The 26,566-nt window shown below is 45.6% G+C and overlaps 1 protein-coding gene across 8 annotated transcripts in view; it reads right to left on the bottom strand.

Moving 5' to 3' along the window:
* PALLD (palladin, cytoskeletal associated protein) overlaps positions 1-26,566 on the bottom strand; it is a 376,343-nt gene that overhangs the window by 31,498 nt on the left and 318,279 nt on the right. For 2 of the 8 annotated variants that reach the window (XM_059926713.1, XM_059926719.1), the window contains one exon: positions 9,778-10,314. The exons of 5 other annotated variants lie outside the window; for them this stretch is intronic. In XM_059926713.1, coding sequence (XP_059782696.1) covers positions 9,778-10,314 — 537 coding nt within the window. Of the gene's footprint in view, positions 1-9,777; positions 10,315-26,566 lie in introns of those variants that run through there. One more of the 8 variants, XM_059926721.1, reaches the window with a different exon arrangement.

Raw genomic sequence — 26,566 nt, 5'->3', positions numbered from 1 at the left:
GATCCTGCAAGCTGCGTGGCTGAAAAAAAAATTAATGTATAAAAGAGCCCGAGAGAGGTTGGTTCAAGATGGCGGAGTAGAAGGACGTGCTCTCACTCCCTCTTGCGAGAGCACCGGAATCACAACTAACTGCTGAACAATCAACAACAGGAAGGCACTGGAACTCACCAAAAAAGATACCCCACATCCAAAGACAGAGGAGAAGCCACAATGAGACGATAGGAGGGGCGCAATCACAATAAAATCAAATCCCATAAACACTGTGTGGGTGACTCATAACTGGAGAACACTTGTACCACAGAAGTCCACCCACTGAAGTGAAGGTTCTGAGCCCCACGTCAGGCTTCCCAACCTGTGGGTCTGGCAACGGTAGGAGGAATTCCTAGAGAATCAGACTTTGAAGGCTAGCGGGATTTGACTGCAGGACTTCGACAGGACTGGGGGAAACAGAGACTCCACTCTTGGAGGGCACACACAAAGTAGTGTGCACATCGGGACCCAGGGAAAGGAGCAGTGACCCCATAGGAGACTGAACCAGACCTACATGCTGGTGTCGGAGGGTCTCCTGCAGAGGCGGGGGGTGGCTGTGGCTCACTGTGGGGACAAGGACACTGGCAGCAGAAGTTCTGGAAAGTACTCCTTGGCGTGAGCCCACCCAGAGTCCGCCATTAGCCCCAACAAAGAGCTGGGTAGGCTCCAGTGTTGGGTCGCCTCAGGGCAAACAACCAACAAGGAGGGAACCCAGCGCCACCCATGAGCAGTCAAGCGGATTAAAGTTTTACTGAGCTCTGCCCACCAGACCAACAGTCAGCTCTACCCACCACCAGTCCCTCCCACCAGGAAGCTTGCAGAAGACTCTTAGATAGCCTCATCCACCAGAGGGCAAACAGCAGAAGCAAGAAGAACTACAATCCTGCAGCCTGTGGAACAAAAACCACATTTACAGAAAGAAAGACAGACAAGATGAAAAGACAGAAGGCTATGTACCAGATGAAGAAACAAGATAAAACCCCAGAAAAACAACTAAATGAAGTGGAGATAGGCAACCTTCCAGAAAAAGAATTCAGAATAATGATAGTGAAGATGATCCAGGACTTCGGAAAAAGAATGGAGGCAAAGATTGAGAAGATGCAAGAAATGTTTAACAAAGACCTAGAAGAATTAAAGAACAAACTAACAGAGATGAACAATACGATAAATGAAATGAAAAATACACTAGAAGGAATCAATCGCAGAATAACTGAGGCAGAAGAACGGATAAGTGACCTGGAAGACAGAATGATGGAATTCACTGCTGCGGAACAGACTAAAGAAAAAAGAATGAAAAGAAATGAAGACAGCCTAAGAGACCTCTGGGACAACATTAAACGCAACAACATTCGCATTATAGGGGTCCCAGAAGCAGAAGAGAGAGACAAAGGATCCAAGAAAATACTTGAAGAGATGATAGTCGAAAAGTTCCCTAACATGGGAAAGGAAATAGCCACCCAAGTCCAGGAAGCGCAGCGAGTCCCACGCAGGATAAACCCAAGGAGAAACACGCCGAGACACATAGTAATCAAAGTGGCAAAAATTAAAGACAAAGAAAAATTATTGAAAGCAGCAAGGGAAAAACGACAAATAACATACAAGGGAACTCCCATAAGGTTAACAGCTGATTTCTCAGCAGAAACTCTGCAAGCCAGAAGGGAGTGGCATGATATACTTAAAGTGATGAAAGGGAAGAACCTACAACCAAGATTACTCTACCCGGCAAGGATCTCATTCAGATTCAACAGAAAAAATCAAAAGCTTTACAGAGAAGCAAAAGCTAAGAGAATTCAGCACCACCAAACCAGCTCTACAGCATATGCTCAAGGAACTTCTCTAAGTGGGAAACACAAGAGAAGAAAAGGACCGACAAAAACAAACCCATAACAATGAAGAAAATAGTAATAGGAACATACATATCGATAATTACCTTAAACGTGAATGGATTAAATGCTCCAACCAAAAGACATAGGCTCGCTGAATGGATACAAAAACAAGACATATATGCTGTCTACAAGACACCCACTTCAGACCTAGGGACACATACAGACTGAAAGTGAGGGGATGGAAGAAGATATTCCATGCAAATGGAAATCAAAAGAAAGCTGGAGCAGCAATACTCGTATCAGATAAAATAGACTTTCAAATAAAGAATGTTACAAGAGACAAGGAAGGACACTACATAAGGATCAAGGGATCAATCCAAGAAGAAGATATAACAATTGTAAATATTTATGCACCCAACATGGGAGCACCTCAATACATAAGGCAACTGCTAACAGCTATAAAAGAGGAAATCAACAGTAACACAATAATAGTGGGGGACTTTAACACCTCACTTACACCAATGGACAGATCATCCAGTCAGAAAATTACTAAGGAAACACAAGCTTTAAATGACACAATAGACCAGATAGGTTTAACTGATATTTATAGGACATTCCATCCAAAAACAGCAGATCACACTTTCTTCTCAAGCATGCATGGAACATTCTCCAGGATAGATCACATCTTGGGTCACAAATCAAGCCTCAGTAAATTTAAGAAAATTGAAATCGTATCAAGCATCTTTTCAGACCACAACACTATGAGATTGTAAGTCAATTACAGGGAAAAAAACGTAAAAAACACAAACACATGGAGGCTAAGCAATACGTTACTAAATAACCAAGAGATCACTGGAAATCAAAGAGGAAATCAAAAAATATCTAGAGACAAATTACAACGAAAACACAATGATCCAAAACCTATGGGATGCAACAAAAGCAGTTCTAAGAAGAAAGTTTATAGCAATAGAAGCCTACCTCAAGAACCAAGAAAAATCTCAAATAAACAATCTAACCTTACACCTAAAGGAACTAGGGAAAGAACAAACAAAACCCAAAGTTAGTAGAAGGAAAGAAATCATAAAGAACAGAGCAGAAATAAGGGAAATAGAAACAAAGAAAACAATAGCAAAGATCAATAAAACTAAAAGCTGGTTCTTTGAGAAGATAAACAAAATTGATAAAGCATTAGCCAGACTCATCGACAAAATGAAGGAGAGGATTCAAATAAATAAAATTAGAAACGAAAAAGGAGAAGTTACAACAGACACCGCAGAAATACAAAGCATCCTAAGAGACTACTACAAGCAGCTCTATGCCACTAAAATGGACAACATGGAAGAAATGGACAAATTCTTAGAAAGGTATAAACTTCTAAGACTGAACCAGGAAGAAACAGAAAATATGAACAGACCAATCACAAGTAATGAAATTGAAACTGTGATTAAAAGTCTTCCAACAAACAAAAGTCCAGGACCAGATGGCTTCACAGGTGAATTCTATCAAACATTTAGAGAAGAACTAACACCCATCCTTCTCAAACTCTTCCAAAAAATGGCAGAGGAAGGAACACTCCCAAACTCATTCTATGAGGCCACCATCACCCTGATACCAAAACCAGACAAAGATACTACAAAAAAAGAAAATTACCGGCCAATATCACTGATGAATATAGGTGGCAAAAATCCTCAACAAAATACTAGCAAACAGAATTCAACAACACAGTAAAAGGATCATACACTATGATCAAGTGAGATTTATGCCAGGGATGCAAGAATTCTTCAATATACACAAATCAATCAAAGTAATACAACATATTAACAAATCTAAGAATAACAAACATGATCATCTCAACAGACACAGAAAAGCTTTTGACAAAATTCAACAGCCATTTATGATAAAAAGTCTCCAGAATGTGGGCATAGAGGGAACCTACCTCAACATAATAAAGGCCATATACGACAAACCCACAGCAAACATCATTCTCAATGGTGAAAAACTGAAAGCATTTCCTCTAAGATCAGGAACAAGACAAGGATGTCCACTCTCACCACTATTATTCAACATACTTTTGGAAGTCCTAGCCAAGGCAATCAGAGAAGAAAAAGAAATAAAAGAATACAAATTGGAAAAGAAGAAGTAAAACTGTCACTGTTTGCAGATGACATGATACTATACGTAGAGAATCCTAAAGATGCCACCAGAAAACTACTAGAGCTAATCAATGAATCTGGTAATGTTGCAGGATACAAAATTAATGCACAGAAATCTCTTGTATTCCTATATACTAACAACGAAAAGTCAGAAAGAGAAATTAAGGAAACAATCCCATTCACCACTGCAACAAAAAAGAATAAAATGCCTAGGAATAAACCTACCTAAGGAGACAAAAGACCTGTGACCTGTATGCAGAAAACTATAAGACACTGATGAAAGAAATTAAAGATGATACCAACAGATGGAGAGATATACCATGTTCTTGGATTCGAAGAATCAGTATTGTGAAAATGACTATACTACCCAAAGCAATCAACAGATTCAATGCAATCCCTATCAAATTACCAATGGCATTTTTTACAGAACTAGAACAAAAAATCTTAAAATTTGTATGGAGACACAGAAGACCCCGAATAGCCAAAGCAGTCTTGAGGGAAAAAAACGGAGCTGGAGGCATCAGACTCCCTGATTTCATACTATACTACAAAGCTACGGTAATCAAGACAATATGGTACTGGCACAAAAACAGAAATATAGATCAATGAAACAGGATAGAAAGCTCAGAGATAAACCCATGCACCTATGGTCAACTAATCTATGACAAACGAGGCAAGCATATACAGTGGAGAAAAGACAGCCTCTTCAATAGGTGGTGCTGGGAAAACTGGACAGCTACATGTAAAAGAATGAAATTAGAACACTCCCTAATACCATACACAAAAATATACTCAAAATGGATTAGAGACCTAAATGTAAGACCGGACACTATAAAACTCTTAGAGGAAAACATAGGAAGAACACACTTTGACATAAATCACAGCAAGATCTTTTTTGATCCACCTCCTAGAGTCATGGAAATAAAAACAAAAATAAACAAATGGGACCTAATGAAACTTAAAAGCTTTTGCAAAGCAAAGGACTACAAAGAAGACGAAAAGACAACCCTCAGAATGGGAGAAAATATTTGCAAACGATGCAACGGACAAAGGATTAATCTCCAAAATATACAAACAGCTCATGCAGCTCAATACTAAAAAAACAACCCAATCCAAAAATGGGCAGAAGACCTAAATAGACATTTCTCCCAAGAAGACATACAAATGGCCAAGAAGCACATGAAAAGCTGCTCAACATCACTAATTATTAGAGAAATGCAAATCAAAACTACAATGAGGTATCACCTCACACCAGTTAGAATGGGCATCATCAGAAAATCTACAAACAACAAATGCTGGAGAGGGTGTGGAGAAAAGGGAATCCTCTTGCACTGTTGGTGGGAATGTAAATTGATACAGCCCCTATGGAGAACAGTATGGAGGTTCCTTAAGAAACTAAAAATAGAACTACCATATGATCCAGCAATCCCACTACTGGGCATATACCCAGAAAAAACCATAATTCAAAAAGACGCATACACCCCAATGTTCATTGCTGCGCTATTTACAATAGCCAGGACATGGAAACAACCTAAGTGTCCACTGACAGATGAATGGATAAAGAATATGTAGTACATATACACAGTGGAATACTACTCAGCCATAAAAAGGAACAAAATTGAGTCATTTGCAGAGACGTGGATGGATCTAGAGATTGTCATACAGAGTGAAGTAAGTCAGAAAAACAAATATCGTATATTAACGCATATATGTGGAACCTAGAAAAATGGTACAGATGAACCAGTTTGCAGTGCAGAAATACAGACACAGATGTAGAGAACAAACGTATGGACGCCAAGGGGGGAAAGTGGCAGGGAGGGTGGTGGTGGTGGGATGAACTGGGAGATTGGGATTGACATATATACACTAATACGTATAAAACGGATAACTAATAAGAACCTGCTGTATAAAAAAATAAATAAAATAAAATTCAAAAAAAAAAAAAGAGCCCCAGATCCACAAACTAAGTTTCTGTACATCAATTCTATTATTTTTACTGATTTTTATTATGAAGCCAAAGCTGTTGGCATCCAGGTGGGCACCTGAAGCTCGTGCCTCAAGGAGAGCGCGTAACTCTACACTAACGTTACACTCTCTCCACGTTGCCTTTGGGCCCTGGCACGCGTGTGTGCGCTGTGCCCGCCCGCGCACCCCATGCAAGGTCACCCAGGACCGAGGTGTTCTTCCAGCTGCTCCTGGGGCAGGCAGCTCAACAGAACCATCACCCAAGACCCCGCCTGCTACTTTCTGGGGAATACTTGCTTGGGACTGGATGCGCATTTTTGTGCAATCCTCTAAGATGCTGGACCCCAATGAGCCCAATGACAAGACGCTCGGGGCCTCTGCGTCTACCTGTTTCCTGGGGCAAAGTCCACTGCAGGTTCTGTCTTTTCTATTAGTTACTATCTAACCACGGTCCCGACTTGTAAACGTCTAAACTACCATGTAATCTGTTACAAACTTCTCCTTAAGACTTGGGGCGTTTTGTTGGTCTGCAGGCTTCCTTAGTCAAAAAATATTAGACACCAGATTGATTACAGATCAGCCTGGGCCACACCCCAAGGCGAAGTCCCTCCTCGCTCAGGCTAATTCCAGAACCCTGGGAAACCCGCCCCCTCCTGGTGCCTCTCACCTTGAAGGGAGAATGATGACGCTGTCCCCACCTACCTGTTTCTTGTAAGTCAGGGAGAAAGAGAGGACAAGGAGATACTGCCTATCAAGAGCTGAGAGGCTGCAGGATAAAATGTGCATCACAGCGCCTACTGACACATGCTTTTCTGCTGACAAACGCAGAGAAGCCTGCTTATTACAAAAGAGGCAGTTCAGAGTATAAAACATGGTAGCACCGCGGCTACCTGCTGCCTGAGAGCAGGTTTCAGGAGCGTGGAGGTGGGCGAGAAGTGCAGTGCCCAGCGGGCCATCTGGGTCGGGTCTGATCTGATCCACCTTGAGACTTGCCCAGCCACTTGGGACCAGCAAAGGCAGAGCTGCTGCCCTCTTCCCAGGAGGGGGGTGGCACTCCCAAATGCCCTGGATCCCCACCGCCTTTCGGGCTGATTCACTGAGCAGGGGGCAGGATTACAGCAATGGAAGCAGCGATTCTGAGAGGAGGGGAATACATTCATTTTGTAAACGTGCCAACAGCTTTCTTGCTGAGGCCCGTGATCCTCACAGCCTCCGTCTGAGAGATTTAGCCACCTGAACATCTGTGTCCGTCACCAGCTTTGAGAAGGCGGTATTTTCCCTGCAGGTGACCCCACGGCCCGGGGAAGAAGGCAGCTGTCTGCAGAAGGGAAGGCGCGCGGGGCCTGGCCGCACAGAAGCCCCCCGAACCCCATCCGCGCGCGAGGACTCGAGCCGGAAGAGGCCACTGTCCCGGGCCTCCCTGCCTCCACCCCCGCCTGGCCCTCCACTGCCCAGATGCCAGAAGCAGAACCTCATCTCCCCAGACTACTTAGACCTACTCTTCGACAGATGAAAACAGGACGATGCTAAACGTACAAACAACACAACAGCCAGTGCTACGACTGATGATTAAGAAAACTGAGATATCTGAATTTTATACTCAATATTTTGGTACAGCAGGTAGGCAAAAAACTACCACAACAACCAAAACCAACCCAACTGATGGATTTCTACTTCACTGAGTCACGTGTAATCGGTCCATTTAGTGGCACTTGACATACATGGCAAAACTGTCCGACCAGAGAAACGACGTGTAAGTGAAACTGAGTGTGCTGTCACAATCACCATGAGTGCCCAATGACATATAAATAAGTAATTGAAAAGAGTCACTTGACAAGAGCTCGGCAGTTCCTACAAATTCAAGGACGCCAACTGGTCATGGCAACCCTGAAAAGGACACTTGGTCTGGCAAATTATTTGAATTATTACTACGGATAAATAGCTACTTTTTTGGTTTTAATTCAGAATGCAAAACGAGTGATCCCACAATTCACCAGAGGAAAAGAATGTTTCAAAAGTCACATGTATCAAACCAAAAGAACGAATTCTTCAAGTGTGTATGATTTGGCAACAGGAAAACTTTTTGAAGACAAAAGGGTAACCACACAACAGTGGCTTCTGGGCTGGCACAGAGCTGGAAGCCTGGGGTTGCCACTGGACCCTGGTGTCACAGCGCCTAACTACCTATCTCTGGGTTACAGTTTCCCACAGCACAAAACCAGCGTGATTTCTCCATTAACTTTTTTTTTCTTAAACTTTTAATTCTATATTGGAGTATAGCCGATTAACAACGTTGTGATGGTTTCGCAGTGACTCAGCCCTACATATACATGTATCCATTCTCCCCCAATCCAGTAACTTTTAAGAAGCGGCAGGAGCTGCTGGACCCTCTCTGGGAACAATTACAAAATTATTTTGACTCCGTATGAGTAACTACGACAGATGCTGATAAGAGGCCAGCGCGTCTATGACTCGAGGTAAGCCCTTAAAACTGCTTAACGCAAGAGAATTTCGAAGTCAAAAACCAGAATAAACGACTTTTTCTACTTAAGATGATAAAAGGTATGACCCCTCCACCACCAAGGCTTCTGGTAGATGCATCTTTGTTCAAATTCCACCTGAGAACTAATAGGCGGATGATTTATATAGGACTCATCTTCCGGGAAGCGAGATTTGGTGCCATTTCTTAGTAAAAGAGGACAACGAGGGTCAGGTAACAACCCCCTCCCTTTCTCACAGTTAGCTTCTTTGAAGCAAGATAATATTCATTCCCCAGCCGCCAAATAAAAGCTCAAACACAAAAGGAGGAGAGAGAGACAAAGGTTTTCTCAGGCCAGCGGACTGACTCGGCTCTCAGCAGATGCCCATGATACATCCTTACCATCCAGACTCTCCTCCCTGATTCGACTTATTTATGTTGTCATTTGACTGAGCTTTTTCTAATAAAACTTTGAGAAGGAGCCAGATTTCAAACATAGAATTCCTGCAGCCAGCATTTAGAAAGTGCCTAACAAAACAGGACTCAGCTAACAGGAGCTCCTGGACACACCTTGTCGTGGGCAAACAGCACACCCCAGGGTGGAAAACTTGCACATGAATGAAGAGAACTGGAATTCTAAGGTCTTCCCATTTTTATTCCAGTACTAAACCCTCCTTAGGGTTTCCTTCTTTTCTCTCTGAACACTATTGGGATCCTGGCCAGCCCTGAAGCAAGATTTCAACAGGAAGGGTTGAGACAGGGAACTGGCCTGACCTTGGCTAGCACACATTTCTGAACCCCTCAGTCAAAAGGGTGAGTTCTAGCTCTTACTCATTTCTTTAGACGCACAGACACCTGCCCGTAGGTTTCTTTTGAAGGCTTTCCTCTACTTTTGTGGGCATTATCTTATTTATCCCCAGAGTTTCTAAGTAAAGATTTCAGAAGGCTGTCAGGTCACCACTGTGACATAAGGAAAGCCACTCAGAAAGACTGGGACAGAGGATCGTGCAATCCCTGCAGAGATCATGGCTCGCCAGGGACAGGGCTAGCTCCATCATTTGTGGCCGGGGACAGGCCCGGCTCCATCATTTCTGGCCGGCTTGCACAGGGTCTCACTTTTCTGCACCAACGTGAAGTTACTGACATGCCTGTCCCCTCCAATCCGTACGTGTACGAGCTCACGTGTACGACATGTATGTGGGTGAGCTCATTTCTCGCTTCCGCGGACGCGGAGGTTGCAATCCCCCTCAGGGCACCCAGCCCGGCTCCCCGCCCCGCCCCGGCTGCTGGACCCCGCTACATATACACGCGGGCGGGCACTCACGCGGCGGGGGCGGCGCGGGGCAGGCCGAGCGCGGAGACGCCGGTGGAGACGCTGGCGGCGGCGGGCGGCGGCGAGGGCAGCAGGGCGCGGAGCAGCGCGGCGGGCGCGGGGCCGGGGCGCGCGGCGCGGGGCGCGGGGCCCGGGCCGGGCGGTGGCGGTGGCGGCGGCGGCGGCGGCGGGAAGGCGTCCATCCCGGGGGCGGCCGCCTGCGGGCTGAGCGGCGGGGGCGGCGGCGGGAGCGCGCTCCACGGGGCCTCGGGCTCGGGGGGCGGCGGGGACGCGGGCGGCGGGGGCCGGGGCGCGCCGGGGCTCAGGCTCTGCGCGGCGATGAACTGCTTGGGGCGCGCGTAGCTGAAGGAGCCGGAGGCCTGCATGGCGGGCGCGGGGCGGGCGGCGGGCGCGGGGCGGGCGGCGAGCGCGCTCATGGGCTCCGGGCGCGGCTCCGGGGGCTCCGGGGACGCGGGCGGCGAGGGGCGCGCGCGGGCCTCGCGCTCCAGGCGGATCTGCTGCTGCAGCTGCTGGATCTTGAGCGCGTCCCTGCGGGGAGAAAAGGACACCTTCAGACGGGCCGGGAGAGACGGGAGGCACTGCGACCACCCCTCCCGACGCCCCCAGCCCCCTCCCCGCCCCGCGGGAGCCCCAGGTCCACCGAGGACACCGCTGATCTCAACGTCGAACTGAACTCGGACCCCAGGTGAGCCACACCGGTTTACAGATGCCGGGGATGGACATTCTGTCTGACCCGCGGGAGCCGCACTGCATTTTAACAGAACCAGAAATACTAAGAGAACAGCTTCTGACCTGAGTCCTCAGCCCTCGCTCTCACCTGTAGCCGAGTTTTGGAAAACTTCTATCACAACGGGAAAGTTAAAAGAAACAAACACTTAAGTTATTTTTGGCAGATTTAGGTGAATCCAACTTGCCTGCTTCATTGCTGTCAACTCCCTAGTCAATAAATACCACAGGCTGATTCGGGGCGGGGGCGGGGGCGGGGGGGGAAGACCTACTTTAATTTCTGCCTTTGCTCCCTAAAAAACATATGCAAAATCTACTCTAGCCCCAATTTAGTAGGAAACCCTGAACTGCCAATCATTTCTACATAGTACAAACTGACATTTGGTACCATATCTGAAACATGCAAACGACACCCATCTCTCACCTGCAGGGGTTCAATAAGCACTAACAAATTATTAATTTTACAGTAATGCAGGAAGGGACAGTTTGAATTTTAATTTTTGATAAAGAGGTTAGCAATAAAGCAGTTAGCAATCAGCTAAAATCTTACTCTTATCTTAACTCAAAAGCTTTCCTGTCTAGCTGTAGTTTACATCTGAGATGTTTTCTTTATCCAGATCAGATAGTGACCCACAGCTGTGAGAAGAAACTTCAACGGAAGGTGGCACTATAACAAGCGAATAAAATAGCAACAATCCACAGAGACGCAAAGCTAAGCTCCTAACTTGAAACCTTATAAAACTAAAAAGCAAAACCCACAAGACCTCCTATCCATAGGTATTTAACCTTCAAATTCAAAGCAATAAGAGGAACTGAAGCTGTTGATAAAAAGGTAAAAAAAAAAAAAAAGAATTTAGATCTGTTATCAAGTATCACTGGATATGGCAATATCTGTCAAGGAGTTCTAAATTCCTTCCCATGTCTCCGATTCCCTGCTGTAATTACCCAGTACAGTGATTACATTTAAGTCCGTGAAAAGACGCCTTCTTGGGAACTGAGACGTATAAGGGGAAGACGGCTGCAGATGCTTGATCCAGGCAGGGCATCCAGGATTCCAACAGCAGTGAACCCTGGGTGGTCCTGTGGGGCTTAACTGGAGTCCTTTAAAAGCAGCCTTGCCACTGCCAGGATCCACGGGCTGACGTTCCAGATGTCTGTGTGGTCTGGGTCCACTGCCCAGCCTTCATGTGTTTAGAACCGGCCCAGCAATAGGACTCATAAAAGCCACCCACCAGTGCTCTCATTCTGAATCCCCAAATGCTCCGTTCTGATCTCCCTGCCTTTCTCTTTCTTATTTCCTACCCACTGCAAAATGCATCCTATTCCTGGACCGTTTCTCCCCAACGTTCAGCTGGCCTGGGCACCGGGACTGGAAGTGATCTGTAGGGCCCTGCAGGAGGCACTGCCCCCTCCTCTGGGCCAGCTGGGCTCCCCACGGCCAGAGCCGCAGCTGTATCTGCAGGTATTTTCAGCTTGGCTGTACGAAGCCGCCCTGGCAGTGCTGCTCGAGACGTCACGTCGTGCCCTGTGTCTGCGTGGGGTCTCCTCTGCCCCAGGATGAGGGATGGCCCCCGAGAAGCCTGTCTTCAAAGACGCCACACCAGGGAAGCTCAGACCACCACTGGTTCTAACTTTGTCCATGGGGTCAAGCCTACTCATTTGGGCATTAAAAAGACCATCGAGTTTGCTAACTCAAGAGAGCTTAAAACTGCCGAGATGCTACTGTTAGTGATAAGTGACAGTTCAAGAAATTAACGTAGCATTTCACAAGAAATGGACAGGCATTCCAGTGATGTGGTCCTAGTATACACTGCATGAAGAACTGTGCCACCCTTTCCACTCCCCTACACTGCGCTGGAGAGGAACGTGACAGGCAGAGAATTGGAGGGGTGGTGGAAGGGAGGGCAGAACAGTTGCTTTGAATCTGAAAGTGTCTGACTTGATTTCTGCACAGATCCTAATATTTCAAAAAAATATTTGAGTTAAATGGTTCTGACACCCAGATTCTGAGATGACAAAACGCACAACTCTAAGTCACTTTCTCAGTCCTCGTTATCTTCATAAAAGTTGATTTTCACAGAGATAAAAAAGCAAAGGGAATGAAAGGTCCCAGAAAGGCAAGACTGCTTGTGGCCTCTGGAAATTACTGAGAGTTACTTGGCACATTGACATCGGTCTTAGAGATGTTTTCCTGGATCTGACTCCAAAGCAAGGGAAACAAAGGCAAAAATAAACAAGTGTGACTACATCAAACTAAAAAAGCTTCTGCACAGCAAAGGAACGATCACCAAAACAAAAAGGCAGCGTACTGAATGGGAGAAGATACCTGCAAATCGTGTATCCCTTATATAAGGAGTTAATATCCAAAATATATAAAGAACTCAGACAACAACAGAAACACAAATAACCCAATTAAAAAATGGGCAGAGGCTCTGAATAGCATTTTTCCAAAGAAGACATACAGATGGCCAACAGACACATGAAAAGATGCTCAACATAGCTGATCACCAGGGAAATGCAAATCAAAACCACTATGAGATATCACCTCACACATGTCAGAATGGCCATCATCAAAAAGAGAAGAAATAACAAATGCTGGAAAGGATGTGGGAAGGAGGGAAAATTTCTGTTGGGGGGAATGTAAATTGGTGCAGCCACTATGGAAAACAGTATGGAGGTTCCCCAAGAAATTAAAAATAGAACTACAATATGATCTAGCAATTCCACTTCCGGTTATTTGAAGAAAATGAAAACACTAATTTGAAAAGATATATGCACCCCCAATGCTCACTGCAGCATATTTACGATAGCCAAGATATAGAATCAACCTAAGTGTCCACTGACAGATGAATGGATAAAGAATATGCGATATATTAATGTAGCTCTCTCTCACACACACACACACACACACACACACACACACAAAATGGAATACTATTCAGCCACAGAAGCAAAAAGAAATCCTGCCATTTGTGACAACATGGATGGATCTGGAGGGTACTGTGCTAATAAGTGAAATAAGTTAGAGAAAGACCAATACCATGTGATCTTACTCATATGTGGACTCTAAGTAAACAAACACAACACAACACACAGAGCTTAGTTTAGTGGTTACCAGAGCGGAGGGGGTTTGGGGTGAGTAAAATGGGTGAAGGGGGTCAAGTGTATGGCGGGGGGGATCACTCTGCAGTGTGTATGATGGGGAACTATAATGCTTTACACCTGAAACTCACATAATAAAAATAAAATACTTAGTATTTGTAAAACACCTTTAAAAAAGTTATCACTTTTTTGGTTTCCCCATTTCTTTCTGCTGTCCTTTCTCTGAGAATGAAATGAGAATGCGAAACTGACCTGAATGTCTTGGAGACACCCTGTAAAGGTGGGAAAGTCAGGTTAAGAGCGCTGAGATTCAAGCAGGACAATGAGATCAATGAGATCCTCGTGTAAAAGTTGCCTCCATCTAGCCTCTCCCAGCTTTTTTCTCCTCTCCCCACCACAACCCCCAACTCAGAGAGCCTAAGAAAACCTGCTCTCACCCCTCCTTCAATTCTCAAGGCTTCAATACCTCAAGGAATGAGCTGGCTAGACTCTTTGTGATGCACCTGCCACGGTCCTTTTACAAGCCGGGAACCTGTTAAGTAACTTGTTCAAGGTCACAGAGCAAGTACCTGCAGAGTCAGGCAGGTCAACATAAAAGAACCCGGACCTGCAATGTGGTTTTTAAAAAGTCTGTGGTCATCTTTCCCTCCTGAGGACCTCCACTCTCATGCCTCTTTGCTGCCATAGCAACCAGGGTCTTTAGGATCAGAATCATCAAAGTTTTAAATACTTACGCATTTAAGAATATATTTAAGATCTCTGATTTTGAACTTGATTCTTTCCAAGGTGAAATGGTGCAAAGACGAAGATCTTGGCAGCCCAGGAAGGGGATGTGTCAGGACTAACTCAGGGGATTCCCTTCTCCATGACAGGAAATCACAAATCCCCGTCCTCCCACCCCGACGGTTTGGGCACAGCTTTTAGCAAGAACAGTTTCATGCTGGTTGGATGGGGAAGATTCAGATTTGACAGGGATAAATAGGGCTGTAGAAACCATTTTTACTTTCCAATTCAGTAATCTCTCCTGCCACCTGATTAAAGCAGTCTTGGAGAAACCAGCCAGCCGGGCAGCAGTGTGGGGCAGGGGGATGGCACTGGCCAGACGCATGCTGTCCCCAGGGTGAGCTCAACAGACTCCCAGAGACAGCACGACTACATCCACCTTGGTTACCTTACAGAGCAGACCTTAATGCAGATCACGTTCTTCCTGCAGGGACCTCCCTCTTCACGGGCAAGGGGACAGCAGTGGCGCACGGGAGGGGGGCCTGGAGACTGGGCTGGGGGTGGGCGCTGAGCCTGGGACCGGCTGCTCACAAAGCCACGTGGGGTGGCAGGCGGGGGCCGACTTCTCCCACACCTGGGCTGGCCTGACACATCCCAGCAGCCCTGGGAGGATGGCTGAAAAATCCCCCGTGGGTCAGGTTAGCGAGGTCAGGGCAGAGCCTGGGTGCAAAGGCTTGTGCTATTGTACATCACCCTGTCCAAAGTGCTCAGGAAACAGACAAGGTTTATTAATAAAGTGTTAGTAACGACTACTACAGTTCGCTTTGTCTCTGGGGACCTGCAGCCCAAGCTTAAAATGAACGACGTGGAAGTAAACTTCGGAGAACAACTTCTACGTAACTTGGAAACTCCCAGCACGTCCCTGTGGATCAAGGTCTGGGATGCCAGTGTTCACGCTGACCGGGATGGAGCAATGACAACTGTCCGGAGAGACTCCTGGGTGGTGAAGCTGGAACACATGCATGCTTTCAGGACAGACAGGCTGCGGGCTTATATATTTTCTTTCCCTTTTTACTGTGTGATACAGAAGCCACTGCACGATGAGTTACAAACCTGCGCCCTCTGAACCGGGTCCTGCAGCTCGTAAGGACTCTGAAGGCAGGGCTGTGACCTGCAGCGCCCTCACGACACCCCGCCGCACACAGACGAGGGACGCGTCACCGCCAAGCACAAGCACCTGGTCATTCCTGGCTGCCGTGCCCTGCCGGGTCCACGAGGTGTGCCCCGTCAGGCCGTCCTGCAAAGGGGCCCACCCTGGACTGCCGAATTCCAGCCAGTTCCACGTGCAGGAAGGTACGCGAACGACAGATAAACTGCTGGGTATTCCCACAGGGGAGTCCTCTCTGGCTGGGGTTAGCTCAGCACTGTCTGTATGAGAGCGCAACAGATTAATTCTGGGAGCTCATAAGCTAGACAGAATATAAAACTCCTACAGGGGCTTCAGTTCAAGAAGGACTAAGTTCCCTCTACGACTTTATGACGTTAGTCCCTCAATGGCCTTGTTCTACACTCAGGCTTCAGCGTGTGTCTTCCCACCACAGCAAACCACGGCTGCTGGGTGAGGGTGGAGATCCAACACCTGACTGTTGCCCCTGGTAACAGGTGTACAGATCACGGTCCTGAGGACGATCATTTACACGATCAAGATGAGTTCACAGGAGCCGAATGAGGGTGTACTGCCTTGGGTTCAGGGGGGTCGTAAGCGCAAACATAACTATGAATTTAAACGCACGCCCCTAAGGTTGGGGGAGAGAGCAGGGATAAAGATTTGGATGTTCTTTGATCTTTAATGCGCCTTTAAGATCGTCAGCACAGAACTTCTCTGAGATGTTAAAGAATTGGGGGGAAAAAGATGGACAGAGGCTTAACTGTCGGTCTTACAATGAAATAAAGCATTTGGCATACTTTAAGGCTGCATGTGGTTCATGTTTCCTCGAATAACCATTTGATGATTAAGAGGCTCGTGCAGCCCGTCTGGTCATTTTCACCTCAGGTATGTTTGCTGCCTTGAGTACTGGAAGCAGGGCTGTGCAGCCTGGCCTTGTACGAATAAGTTATGACCAAGGGCAAAGCGTCCTGTTTTTCAAAAGAAACAACCGTTACCTACTCACCAAATGGCTCTATTCTCCTGGAAGAACAAAAGGCATTCTCCCACTTCTCTCCCCTTCCAAACATTTTCAGTTTGGTATCTCCCTCTCTGCTCAAATGCAGGCACTCACTAAATACTGGTTGCATTTAATTAAAGTCCCAGATTTCTATCAAGTAGAAAACTAGCTGCTCCACCAGCCTCGTTGGCACTCAGGGCACCACTGCGTCTTTCTAAGGGGTAAAGCTACCTTCTTGCAGACAAAGCCACTGCCACACAGGCTATTTACAAGGAGAAACAAGCAACCAGAGAGAGAAACGGTCAAACTGTTCAACTCCAGCTTGGCCTCTAGCTTTTTAAGACTTTGGACAATTCACTTATCCTCTCTGGGGCCCAGTTTCGCAACCTTAACATGGAAATCTATGGTGTAATATCTACAAGGTCCTAATAAACTCTCAGATCTTATGATCCCTACTCTTCAGCCCAGCAACATTTAAACATTATAAAGAAACTAATTTTAAAGGAACTTGTAAAGAACTAACCAAGTCCCAGTATGGTGCTTATTTGTATACATACTAACCTCAAGCATCTCCTGTTTTCACATCCATTTCAACTGTTTTGGAAAAATGAACATAGCATGTTTTGGTAAACAGAAATAGATTTTAAAGGCATCAGAGTGGCAAACTAAAATAATTCCACAGTACATCCTTTTCTAAGAGGAAAGACAGTTTTGTACTGAACAAGCATCACTTATTGGTTAACATTAGTTGCATTTCTTTTTCTTAAGACACATATACCTATAGATAAACTCCATCCAAAAATTAAGAAAAACAGCTTTTGGGTTTTTTGTGGCTAGATGTGTTTCTGCTGTGATGTTTGTTCTCTCCTAGAGAAATGTGAGCTCTTTCAGTGACTCAGTAGCCACTGTTGTGTTAATAAACCTTTCTCTTCTTCCTACCACGAAGTTTTCTTCGTTCTTTGACCCTATTTTGTAAGCCTTCTACCAATTAATGTAAGGGGTTCCCTCACCCTAAAGACAGGGCCCTGCGGGGCCCGCAGCCCGTCCCCTCCCTGTGCTCACTCTGGCTGTCCTGCAGCTCCCGGCCCCGAGGGCACCACCCTCCCTCCTGGAGCCATCTCCCCCTGACCTTTGACACTGGACCCATCCTCGCTCCCCCACCTTTGACACCCCGCCTCCCCCATGGTCTTGCCCAGCTCTCTGACTGGGGGTCCCACCACGATCTAGGGCTCCCCGATTTCCTCCGCATCACCCTGGTCTTTAGGACCATCTCCAACACAACAAAAACCCTGCATCACTGCTAGTGATAACGGCTGTCACTGGGCACTTACTATGCACCCAACACGGCTCTAAGTGCTCAGTCTATACCGACTCATTTAATCTTTATAAAAACCACAGAAGATCTTACCATCTCCACTTTGCGGATGAGGAAGCGGAGGCACAAAGATACACCGAGCTGCTCAAGGTTACAGGGCTGGAAAGCAGCGCAAATGGGCCTTGAGCCAAAGAGGTCTGGCCGGTGGCTACAACGCACGGCCTCTCTCATCAAGGTAGCAGGGTTTGCCGGGACTCCACGTGCACTGGGATTTCTCCAGCCACACAGGGCCTTTCTGATGTGGGTTCCGCCCACCTCGGGCTTGAACTCTGTCCTCCTATCCCCTTTGCTTCTCTGTTACTGGGATATAGACATTGCAGTGGAGCTCCAAACAGCTACACAGACATAACCTGCTACATCCTGAAGACATCCCATGTGTATAATGGAATTATAATGCCCAAGTAGGTCATGTTTACGTCTCCTCCGCCAGGCTTGACAAACTTTTACTCACTGGAGAAACTATGAGAATATACAAAGTAACTTGAAGGAGTTAGTTTAGAAACTAAGAAACTAATTTGTTCCCTGAATTTCTTATTCCTGTATTTGTATCATCAACCAGCAACCGTTACATTGAGAGACTAGTAAATGCTTAATCCCCACTAACTATTTACAGCTATACAATCTAAGTCGGAAACACAGAAGAGGGACAGGGAGATGAGACAAACTGGTGAAGGTTCTCAGTGCAAACCTCACAAGTTAAAAGGGAATCCAAATTCCTAATAACATTCAAAATACATGCCACGTAACAGTAATAAATCCCAGCATGGAGCTTCAGAGCACAGAAGTTCCCACATACTTTTCATTCTGGCCTTTAGCGTGCTCTTTGAAGAAGATGCTCAGTGTAGAAAAAATAAGAAGTACGAGAAGAATAACGTCTTAAACAACTGGAATTGAACCCTTAAGGATGGCTTTGTTTCGGAAATCAGACAGCCTCCTCTGGCACCTCTGCCGCCGGGCTGCAGAAGTGAGTGTGCCACCCACGACTTGTGTGGCCTTGACTGAGAGAGCTCTGAGCTTCCTCTTATCTGTGAAACGGAAAGTTGGACTATTTTTAAATCGTCCCTATAAATACGTTTTAAAATGCTTCCAACTATAAAACGCACTCTAGTCTTTCGAGACAGCAATCTGAATATTACTCATTTGCTACGTTACTCCATCTCTTGAGAGACTGCATCACTGAAGAGGCTGGATTTTTTAAAAATTGTATCTTTCACATGCTGACGAACAACACTAATTTATAAAGATGACTTTCTACGTTTCTATTAACAGAGGCCCGCCACTGAAGAACTAAACATTTCTGAATGAATACTAACCTGCCAATACTTAAGCCCCCCAAGGGTAAAGCAGTGAAAGGAGTGCATAGTTGGACCCGGGTACCCAGCGTGATTTATCTCCTCCTAGAAGTCGGCCGTCGCTAGTCTCAGTGTTAATGGCCAAAGGTTCATGGTGCGGATGCAGCCTCGCCCGACCACGAGGCCCCAATCCAAACCTCCCATCCAAGAGGGAAAACGTTCTTGAAACAACTCAAAAGTGCTCTTTGGCAAGCTTGAGAGATGTGTTCAATTAAGAGACTGGTGACCGTGTAAAGGATTGTCAGTTTTAAGTGGCTGTGACCTTTCTTACTTTGACCTGCTGACCCCGACATTCCTAGGCAGCTGGGGAATGAGACGCAGTGGTGATGGAGCCGACGGACCTTCCCCTCGAGAGGCAGACCCAACCCTTCCAGCAGCAAATGACGTTTATCCAAGTGTGTCTTGGGAAGAACTAATAAATGACGTTCCCTCCCTGAGAAATGACTAAAACCACTAAAATAATCCTTAGATAAAAAACCCAATTATTTACGGTAATGACTCTTAAGATAAAAATGAGGGAAATTTATTATAGTTGCAGGATGTTTCCAACAGGGCTACGTATAACTGTGTACAGTCAAGAGTCATTCATCTGGTATTCTAGCAAATGGAATTTTCTATAATAGGGTCTTTAGGACCATCTCCAGCACAACAAAAACCCTGCAACATCTTGAGATGCCTTTTGAAAGAAGAAAACTTTACAGTATGTACAGCTGCTGCACTGCACTTATTTTACCGAACTTTATTACTCTTTTCTAAAACGTACATACTCAAGTCTGTTACACACGTTGGGGTTTATGATTATACTGTAGTGTTTTATACACTAGGTGCCCTTCATTTAGGGAAACAGTATATACACCCGGTGTGCTGTTCTTTCCTTCTTTCCATTTTTTTTTTGGCCATGCCACACAGCTTAAGGGATCTTAGCTCCTCGAGCAGGGATTGAACCTGTGCTCCTGGCAGTAAGAACGCCGAGTCCCAACCACTGGACCACCAGGGAAGTCCCACAGTCTTTCTAAGATGTAAGACAAATAGTGGAAAAAGCCACCGGAGTGAGTACAGCATCCATGTGATAATGCGCAAAGGCGGGTGAGGGGTCGTGCAGATGGAGGGGGCCTGGATCCCCTCGTCCTACAGAGCAAGGAGCCACTCCGTGCAAGGCTGTGGGAGCTCAGGTCGGAACCAGGATTCCTCACTCCCAGCCTCTTGAGTGGAGACACCAAAGTACGAATGTCTTTCACTAACAATTAAACCAAAAAGTCATTTCTAACAAGAATATACATAAATATCCCAAAGAGCAAAGGAAAGATAGGATCCGATTCAGTTGGGTTCCATCAAGGGCCACCTCTTCCCTGACGTGTGAGGGGTGAGCCCCACTAGGAGTAACGTAGAGCTGACTGTCTAGTGGGTCTGTGTCCTAGTCACACAGCCACATGGTCCGTGTGTGTGTGTGTGTGTGTGTGTGTCTGCATATATCCACACATGTGACTAGATATGGTAGTATCAGCATAATGCATATTTTCAGGTTTAAATATGACATTATTGTCTAAAGACTACAGTTTTGAGTAAAAATGATGCAGAATATATTTAATTACACTTTTATGCCTAACCTGACCTTTTAAGTATGATCTACTATCTTGATTGCAGCTACCAGTAAAGAAAATGACATCTGTAAACTCAGAAGCATAAGCAATTCATACCAGGGAACCAAGAGTAATATGTATTTTTGTTGTTAATGCCTTCTGAATAAACTCAGGTTAATATAATAGTTGTTAAGTACAGAAACAGAAAAGTATGAATTGACTAGTGACTTTTTTCTTGCTGTGGAATTTGTCAATCTATAAAATATGTTGTAAGACATTAAAGCCACTTATGATATATGTTAATGACCTAATAGACTAAACTTTAGCAAGAGCACCATGCTATCATCTTTTAAAAATTGTTACTATGTAGTATCAGGAGGACACTGGGACACTGAAGGGGCAGGCACTCCATCCTCCACTGTTCGCGGCGAGGGTGGGGCGCCCTCCTTGCCTGTATCCTTACCCCCCCTTCAGTGAGTGTGGGAGGTGGGTCTGTATGACGCACCTGTGAATGGGCAGGTAAGCCGCTCAACTCCAGGGTGAAGTCTCTGCAAGCTCCCTCAGCCCGGCGACACACCCTTCTCCTCTAGTACAGACTTGAGGCTTGCATTCTCTCTCTGACTCCTCAGTTCGACAGGCGAATGGTCCCAAACTTGAACAGGGAGAAGGGGTACCCCCTCAAACGTCCATACATCATTCACGCATTTTAAAGGTCTGGAAGAATCTTAGACACACGGGCCCCCTTGCTAATTAATAAATCAGTGCATCCTCAAGCCAACAGTCATCATTTGTTCAGGATTATCACAGTGGCTATAACCCCAACTCTGGGAAAGGGCAGAGAAGGTGTGGGTGGGCTCAGATCGACTCAATGTAATGACAAAAAAAGCATTAAACAGACCCACTCCCTCGTGGAAGGCAACTGGAGGACCATCTACTGATAATACAACACGTGCCTTCACGGGCAGGTCCCCCTCCTCACCTAAGGACTTTGGAAGGGCACGTCGTCCTCTCTGGCAAATACATGTTTATCAACATCTTTTCAGACCAGCGACAGTTCAGCACCCCTCCCCTTCCCTGAGGATAGAAAGGTTGTCTTTATCAACCCTTTTAAGTTCAGCTGATCTAAACACTTAGTTTAAATTTACTCTGACACAGAGCTTGCAACATTTTACCCTTCTTGCCCTGTGACAAAATACTGCCATCAAATTTTGATTATGAAACTGGTGAAAACACAAGCATAAACATAATCTTTTGGACCAACAAAACCTAACTTTTATGGCTTTTAGAGTGAAAGCACAATAGTTCCTAAAAATAGATACAGTCAAAACACCTTTTCTCTTTAAAACTGAACTCATAATTGTAACTAACAACTGCACAGATTGCTACACAAGATTTCTTTTTATCTCTTTTAAAATTAAATCCTATTTCTTAAACTGCACATGATAAAAAAAAAATGCCAAAAAAATCCTATGGGGTTTCCATATGCACAAAAGACATAAACCCTCTTGACCCGCAATTCACACCTCATACAAAACTTAAATGAATCTTTGACTTAAATATGAACCTCGAACTATAAAATTTCAAGAAGAAAACACAGGAACATCTTTGTGACCATAAGTTAGGCAAAGATTTCTTTGGTAGATACCAAAAAGTGTGATCCATAAAAGAACAAAAGAATTGATAACTTGGACTTTTTACAATTAGAAACTTCTGCCCTTCAAAATGCAAAAGGGACCAAAAGGACACCGTGAGAAGGATATTCTCCCTCTCGCTCCACTTTCTCTCCCCAGCGTCCACCAGACACCCTGCCTACGGCCCCTCCTGAGCCGCCCCGCAAGCAAGCAGCGCATGCAGACGTGTAAGACGTGGTGGTTCCACTGCTCTTTGTAACAAGACTTTTTTCAGAACACGAACTTCCACATTCGGTACATTTATTAATTATTCGGGTGCCACGCTGCCTTCGCTGGTCATGCACAGGATGGGGACCAAATTCTTTGGAAGTAATTCGTTTCAGCGTTTACTTAAGCAAACAGGGAAAAGGGACAGATAAAAAATTTTAATTTGTTTGCCTCAGTTAAAACAAACATGAAACTTTTCTAAAGTATCAGTCTCCCTGCATTATTTAGGTCATGCTCCAAAGCTCAGCTGTGTCAGCTGCTGGATCCTGGGGAGAGATGCTGTCATCTGGGCCTGGTACCAAAATATTATTTGAAGTACATAGAAACCAGTTTCTTCAGCGGCTTCCATGTCTTTGGGTATGGGTGTCCTCCAATAACGAAATCGTCTCTTAAAGAAAAATGAGAATCTCTGTCGTCACTTTGAGAATTAGAGAAAGTATTTGCCTCCGGCTGAACTGCAAACACGTCAACACTAGAGAGCCCAGTGCACTCTTAATGGCGCATGTGGTACCTACGTGGACGAGAAGAGGACCGGCGTCTCCCTGGAACTCACCGTCCTGCTTTACTTCTTCACAGCGTTTACCACTGAAATGATGTATCTTCTACACGCTCCGCCTGAATGCCAGCCCTCCACCCCACCTACTCCAGCCCTGGGAGGGCAGGGCTTCCAGCCCCTTGGCCGCGGCTCAGGGTCTCGGGCAGGCCCTGATGCACAGTAGGTCCTCGGCTGAAGAAGCTCCATTTCTCCTACTGGGATTGGCTGCTACAGGTTTGTAAGTTCAGCAGATGTGACACAATCGGGATGGCCATTTAGAATATTTAATATTGCTTCTGCTACGTTGATTTGGGGTGCAAAGGGCTGTGGCTTCCTTGTTTTACACCCTCGAGACCTGTGCTGTCCAGACATGGTGGCCACTGGCCACACGGGGCTGCTGGGCACTGGCCACATGGCTGGTCCAGCCCGAGAGACGCTGTGCGTGTAAAAATGATCTCACTAACCATGTTTATGTTACACGAGTAGAAAATAATATTCTTAATCCTCTGGGTTAAACACAATGCATTATTAAATCTAATTTCACTGCTTCTTTTTCCTTTGTGGTATGACTACTAACTGATACACTGAACCTGTGTATGTGGCCTGTATCTGTACTTCACATCCTACTTCTCCTGGAGGCCTAGTTCTAAACATTCCCTGCACCTCAGCCTGAGGGGACTGCCTCTTTCCCCTGTTAGAAACCCACCGGGGTGGACACACTGCAGGGCCTTGGGGTCTGAGGGCCCAGCCCCGGAGGCGCCAAGCCCGGGGCAGTGGATGGAGCTGCCACGACCATGGCTCAAAGCTGGCCCCCAATTTCTTACCCATTTTCTAGTTTGTTTGCTGACTTCCCGGCAAACGGTATCAGAAACTATTCTGACACTGTGTTTCTGACCCGTCCCACTCTCTAAGACATTCACCCGGCTGCTTGGGGCCCCTGGTCAGGACGGGTGGGAGCCCCCCTCACCTCTGGCCCAGCGCCCCCTTCAGGCAGAAAGGGAGACCCCCAACTCCACAGAGAGCCTTCTACCGCCAAGGTCACACTGCAGGGCCTCGGGGACGTGGCATCAGCGGGGCGCGGGGCAGAGCTGCGAGGCGACAGGCCCAGGGCTGCAGGCTTGGGGGGGGGGGGGGAGATGAACTACACAGAACAGAGCAAAACCTCAAAGGACGTAACATGCCGACCAGAGAGGGAACGACCAAGTCACAGAGCCGAGCTTTTATCTCAAATTTGATTTTTTCCTCCAGTTTATAAAAATGTTTAAAGGAACATCTTCACGCAGAAGTACAAAAACAATAGCCTCCGCCTTGAAATGCGCAGACTGTTATTACATTTGGAGTAGGTTTGGGGCGGGGGGAGAATTTAGACTGCATACTGTGGGCAGAACACGGCTGGTCAACATGATCTGAAGACACCCCTGCAGTTGCTTCCTGCTGCAGTCTGTTCTGAAAGCTAATACAGTCCCCTCAACCCCCGTGCCAGCATCTGTCTGTTGACCTGAAACACCGTACCTCAGAGAAGAGCTGCCAGGATAAGGAGAGATTGCAAAGGATACTTTTTTCATCCTCTGCGTAAAAGTTACAATGTTAATAAAAGTATTATTTATGCTTGATCAAACGGTATAAAGACAGATGCCAGGAGAAACATCTTACAGCGCACCCAGGAGCGTAACACTTGGAAACATGCCTCCTGGTGTTACTAAGGCAGTTTGGCTAAAAATAGCAAGCAGCCCCCAGCTCCCCTTGGCCGCCCACTTCCCCCTGGAATCCGGCTGATGGAAATAAAACATGTGGAGGGGGCTGACCCCCTCCACGAACATTACATCAGTCTTCCTTATTAGGAAAACTTCTTCCAACCTGACATTCTGCCCAAAACAATCAGAGTTTAATTCTCAATGAGCAGTTCTAGGAGAGCTGCCCTAACCAGAAGGGGCTAAACATCGGGAGGGATGTGGGCGTCAGGCAGGCTCCCTTCTACCACGGTATTTTAATTCTCTGAACAGTGGCACCGTGACGGAAAGCATTAAGGAGGTACATATTTCACGTTCCCCGAAGAAGGCACATTTAAGAAAGCACATTTACTCTTCTTCCTCAAATGTTTCCTTTCTATATACTTTCTGACATATGCATGTTTACTGTGAACAGAGAGACGAGAAATCAGAAATTCTTCGATTCTTGATTTATCATAATTGCAATATTGGTTCTGACCAAAGATTTTGGTATCTGACCTTAAGACGACGAGAGGATGACGTGGAAGTTAAGAAGCTGAGAAAGATCTCCCTCCCTCCCCCTCCCCGAACCTTGACTGTTATGTCTGATTTGCTAGACAACTTTGGGTTATCCTTTTGGCTCTGTTACCATATTAACATGTTAACCTGGCAACAAAAGCAAAAATTAACAAGTGGGGACTACATCTCAAACTAAAAAGCTTCTGTAGCAAAGGGAAACATCAACAAAATGAAAAGGCAACCTATGGAATGGGAGAAAATATCTGTAAATCATCTATCTGATAAGGGGTTAATATCCAAAATATATAAAGAACTCAAACAACTCAGCTGCAAAAAAAACCCCCAAACAATCCAATTAATTACCAGCAGAGTAACTAAATAGACATTTTTCCAAAGAAGACATTCAAATAGCCAACAGGCATGTGAAAAGATGCTCAACATCACTAATCATCAGGGAAATGCAAATCAAAATCAGAATGAGATAGCAACTCATACCTGTCAGGATGGCTGTCATCAAAAAGAACACAAATAAATACTGGAGAGGGTATGTACTGTTACTAAGGCAGTTTGGCTAAAAATAGAACACAAACAAATACTGGAGAGGGTACTGGATGAAGCCTCCTACATTGCTGATGGGAATGTAAAATGGTGTGGCCACTATGGAAAACAGCATGGAGGGTCCTCAAAAAATTAAAAATAGAACTACCACATGATCCAGCAAGTCCACTCCGGGGGATCTATCCAAAGGAAATGAATTTACTATCTTGAAGAGTTATCTGCACACTCATGCTTATTGCAGCACTATTTACAACATCCAAGACATGGAAACTACCTAAGTGTCCACGAACAGATGAATGGATAAAGAAGTGAACAGATGAATGGATAAAGAAGATGTGGTACATATACACAATGGAATATTACTCGGTCGTAAAAAAGAATGAAATTTTGCCATTTGCAGCAACATGGATGGACTTGGAGGGCATTAGGCTAAGTGAAATAAGTCAGAGAAAAACAAATACTCTCTGTTACCACTTATATGTGGAATCTTAAAAACAAACAAAAAAAACACACACAAAACACAGCAACAATAACAGAA

The sequence above is a fragment of the Balaenoptera ricei genome, chromosome 6 (assembly GCF_028023285.1).
Source record: "Balaenoptera ricei isolate mBalRic1 chromosome 6, mBalRic1.hap2, whole genome shotgun sequence".
Lineage (NCBI taxonomy): Eukaryota > Metazoa > Chordata > Mammalia > Artiodactyla > Balaenopteridae > Balaenoptera > Balaenoptera ricei.
This window is presented reverse-complemented; position numbering and strand designations above follow the sequence as displayed.